Here is a 3,701-nt window from a genome sequence, read left to right as displayed (position 1 = left end):
GGCTACAGATAACTTCATAGTGCTGAGCTTTAACCCACTGCACCACCAGTAAAATTTTTTTCACTTAATTTTAAAGAGATGACATTGATTTCTAACACCACACATGATTCACCAAATAGAGTCACCCCTCTTTAGATGTATGTTACCAATCATACCACCACCATGGCACCCATAGTCCCTTAAATCCTTTCTATCTAGAATAGTCTACACCTAAAATTTCCTCCTGGCTTCAAAGAATCAATGGCAAGGATTCTCAGGTCACTGAGAACAGAGTCAGAGGAGCAGCCTCCTGGAACCACCCCCACCCCATGCTGCTCACCAAGGTGCCCAGATCCCAGGTCTCAGCCCTGCAGGGAAGCATCACACAGACACCCCTGGATGGGGCAGCTTCAGGTTGTAAGTGTGTTTTATTGAAAGAAGCAGTGAGGAGGTTACCGTGGGGACACATGCAAGCTGCGTTTCATCCCCAAAACCACGTGGTGCAAGCCTCAGGCTGCAATGCTACTGTGGGATGGCCAGGAGCCTCAACCAGAGTTCTTCCTGTCTGGGCCTACAGGGAAGAGCCCTGGAGAGTAGGGGCCTCAAGGGAGTGCTGGTGGGGCGCTTCTGCCCCAGCCTCAGGGGGAGACCTCCACAGCAGCATCGAAGTGGACAGGCACGTACGGGTTTCCCTCACAGGCCACAATGATGTGTCGCTCTTTCTGGCTGGTCCGGTAGGCACAGTTGGGGTACCTGGAGCCACCAGTCAGGCGACAGTCTGTGATGCGCATGCTGGAGCGGCTTTGGTAGCAGTTGGGCTGCCCATTCTTGCAGGTGATGTTTCTCTCAAGGCAGACAGCCTGGACGTCCACCATGGTCTCGTGCACAAAGGTGTTCACCGGCTTACAGCGCCCCTGCGTCATATTCCGACGCCTCATCATCAGGTTGCAGTAGGTGGGGTTGTTGGGGAAATTACCCGGGTCCATGTGCTGCCGCTGGAACTTTAAGGCTCGAGATTCCTTCCCCAGGGAAGGCTGGACACCCCCCAGCACCAGCAGCCCCACAACCAGCAGGGAGAACAGGACGAGGGACTTCAGAGCCATGGTGGCCTCGCTTCCCAGGTCCCTTCCTGGGAAAGCAGAAGGGAGGAAAAGCCGCCCTTAGGAAAGGATGCCACTCCCACCCCTGGGCTTCCTGTTACAGGTTCCCCGGGTCAGTAAGAAAGTCACCTCTTCCTGTGAGATCTGCCAAGTATTCAGACACTATTCTGTTCTCAAAGTGTTTATTTCTGCTGTTAGAGAAGCCCTTTGTGGTGACGACAAAGTGAACTACTCCCAGGCAGTCCTGTCTGCGACTACCAGAGAACTTTTAATGTAAAATATATTTGTACATAAAGCTCAGCCGCCTCCTTAGAAGACCCTGTCAAATACGCCATGAGCTTCCCTGACACTTGTGATCAGGCTGACGGGCCCTGCTGTCCTCCCGCCTAAGGGACACTCCGCCCAGGGCCTGACACTGGCCTCACAAAGAGACAGCATTGTGCTCCCCAGGGAGATGCTCACCCTCCCACCCGGGAGCGGCTCCTGTCCAGCCCCATGGGGTCCCTTTGCAGCTGCCAGCTCTACCCGCCCAGCTCTGCCTGGCCCAAGCTGCCTCAGCGCTGGCCTCGCCCCTCCTGCTCTTCCTCTCCACCTTCAACAGAAGCAGCTCAGAGACCCCCAGTGGGCACTCACCTGGGCGTCTAGCTTGGTCTCTGGGAGATAAAGGAGGCCAGATTCTGCAATTCCAGGGTCCCTGGGTGCAGATTTATAGAGACTACAGGGGGCGGGGCTTCCAAGAAGAGGCCAGTGGGAGGAGCCTCAGCCCTTCAGTCAGAGGTAGAGGAGGAGAATATGAGAAAGGGGGAATGTGGCCAGGCTTCCCCCAGCTGGGAGGGGCCCCTCTTCCCATGTGGACTCAGCTGTTTGCTGGTCCCCAGAAATAACAGGGAATATCATACAGTACTGATGCCTGAACCCCACCTAAGTCCTGGTTTTCTTTTTGGAGGCCATTTTCAAGGATTATTCCTTGGAGGTTAACAAAGGGCATGCAACTTGTGATCTCAAGGGAGAGAGGGTAGAAGCTGCTCTCTGCCCAGAATCCTGAAGCAGCATGGCCAGGAATCCATGTCTCCCATTGGTAGTTTTCCAGAGACAAGGGGGTTGGGAGAGAGGTGTCAAGCTAGAAGGCTTCCCCATTCAGATAAAAGGGGAGAGTGACAGAACCAGGAAGAGAAGGAAGTCTCTATTTTGGGAGTGGGCATCACCAGTTCTGAACAATTCCTACAACCCTCCATCCCCACTTTGGGGCCTTAAAATAAACATGTGGGAGGGCTCATCTACAGTAACAACTTGTCTGTGGGTTAGAGTTATGTAGAGGAGCTGCAGATAGATCAAACCCTAAAACCTCACCCACTGCTCCCCTCAGCAGTGTATTTCAGTGGATCTGCCTGTTCCGCTCCCCACTCTGTGTCTGGTGAAGCCTCTCACTGCCCCACACCTCTCACCTATACCCCAATCTGCATGTATAAACAAATATTTTTTTTAATTCAGCTGTCATCTAAGACTCCCCAGGAAAGGAGTCTCTGAGGTCCTGAGAACTCAAAGGAGCAGGCACCTGACTCCTCCCTGTGCTGCCCAGATCCCTGGTCCCAGCCCCTGCAGGGAAGCATCACACAGACACCCAGAGGGGCAGAGGGGGCAACTTGAGGTTGCAAGTGCATTTTATCGAAAGAAGCAGTGGGGGAATTAACATGGGGACAGGAAGCTAGGTCTCACCCCAAGGCCACGGGCACAAGCCTCAGGCAGGGATGCTGGCTAGGGAGGCCAGGAGCCCACCTGGATTTTGCCTTCAGGGTGAAGGGAAGAGATGAGAGAGGAGGGGCCACAGCCAACAGGGCAGGAGGCTACGGGTGGGGCCGGGGGTCTCTATCCAGGCTCTGCAGGAGACCTACATGGAACGATCAAAGTGGACGGGCCAAACCCTGGTAGGATCACAGGCAATGATGATATACTTCCTTCTACTTTTGGTCTGGTACTTAGGGGGGTTACTGCCTGTCCTATTACACTCTGTGATTCTCATTTGATTCCTACTCTTGTGGCAGTTATACGTTTGATCTTTGCAGCGGTAGTTTCTCTCCTTGCAGACATCCTTGACCTTATTAATGGACTCATGCACAAAGGTGTTGAAGTTCCTGGTTAAATTCCTTTGCTTCATGACCTTGTTGCAGTAGAGGGAGTTGAAAGGGTTTTCATGGCGCTCTATGTGCCTCTCCTGGAACCTCTTGAAAGCATGAGGCTGGGCCCCCACGATCACCAGTAGCCCCAGGACCAGCAGGTAGAACAGGATGAGGGTCTTCAGAGCCATGGTGGCCTCGCTTCCTGAGGGGCACCTGGGAAAGGAGAGAGGAGGAAAAGCTGCCCCTTAGGAGAGGACCCCATTCCCACCCATGGGCTCCCACCCCTGGGTTCCTTTAGGTTATAAGACAGTCACTCTTCCTGAAACCTGCCAAGTCTTCAGACACTATATGTCCTCAAGAGTGTTTTACTCCTGCTGACTAGAGAAACTCCATGTTCCCCTTGTGGGTGACACCAAAGTGACCCACCCCAGGCAGGCCTGTCTGTGCTACTGAGGTGCTGTGATGTGAAATACAGGTGGACGCCGGGCTCAGCCGCCTCCTTAGA

The 3,701-nt window shown here is 53.7% G+C and overlaps 1 protein-coding gene across 1 annotated transcript; it reads right to left on the bottom strand.

Moving 5' to 3' along the window:
- Window positions 1–388: 388 nt before the first annotated feature.
- On the bottom strand, window positions 389–1,770 carry LOC101620742 (ribonuclease pancreatic). The gene is given in 3 exon segments (XM_012733975.1): window positions 389–623; window positions 625–1,108; window positions 1,713–1,770. Coding segments are annotated over 2 exon segments (531 nt in total). The 5' UTR covers window positions 1,083–1,108; window positions 1,713–1,770; the 3' UTR covers window positions 389–550.
- Window positions 1,771–3,701: the final 1,931 nt, after the last annotated feature.

Source organism: Condylura cristata, unplaced genomic scaffold, assembly GCF_000260355.1.
Source record: "Condylura cristata isolate star-nosed mole 26May11 unplaced genomic scaffold, ConCri1.0 scaffold00045, whole genome shotgun sequence".
Taxonomy (NCBI): domain Eukaryota; kingdom Metazoa; phylum Chordata; class Mammalia; order Eulipotyphla; family Talpidae; genus Condylura; species Condylura cristata.
The sequence above is the reverse complement of the archived record's forward strand: the minus strand, read 5'-3'. Positions and strand labels throughout refer to the sequence as shown.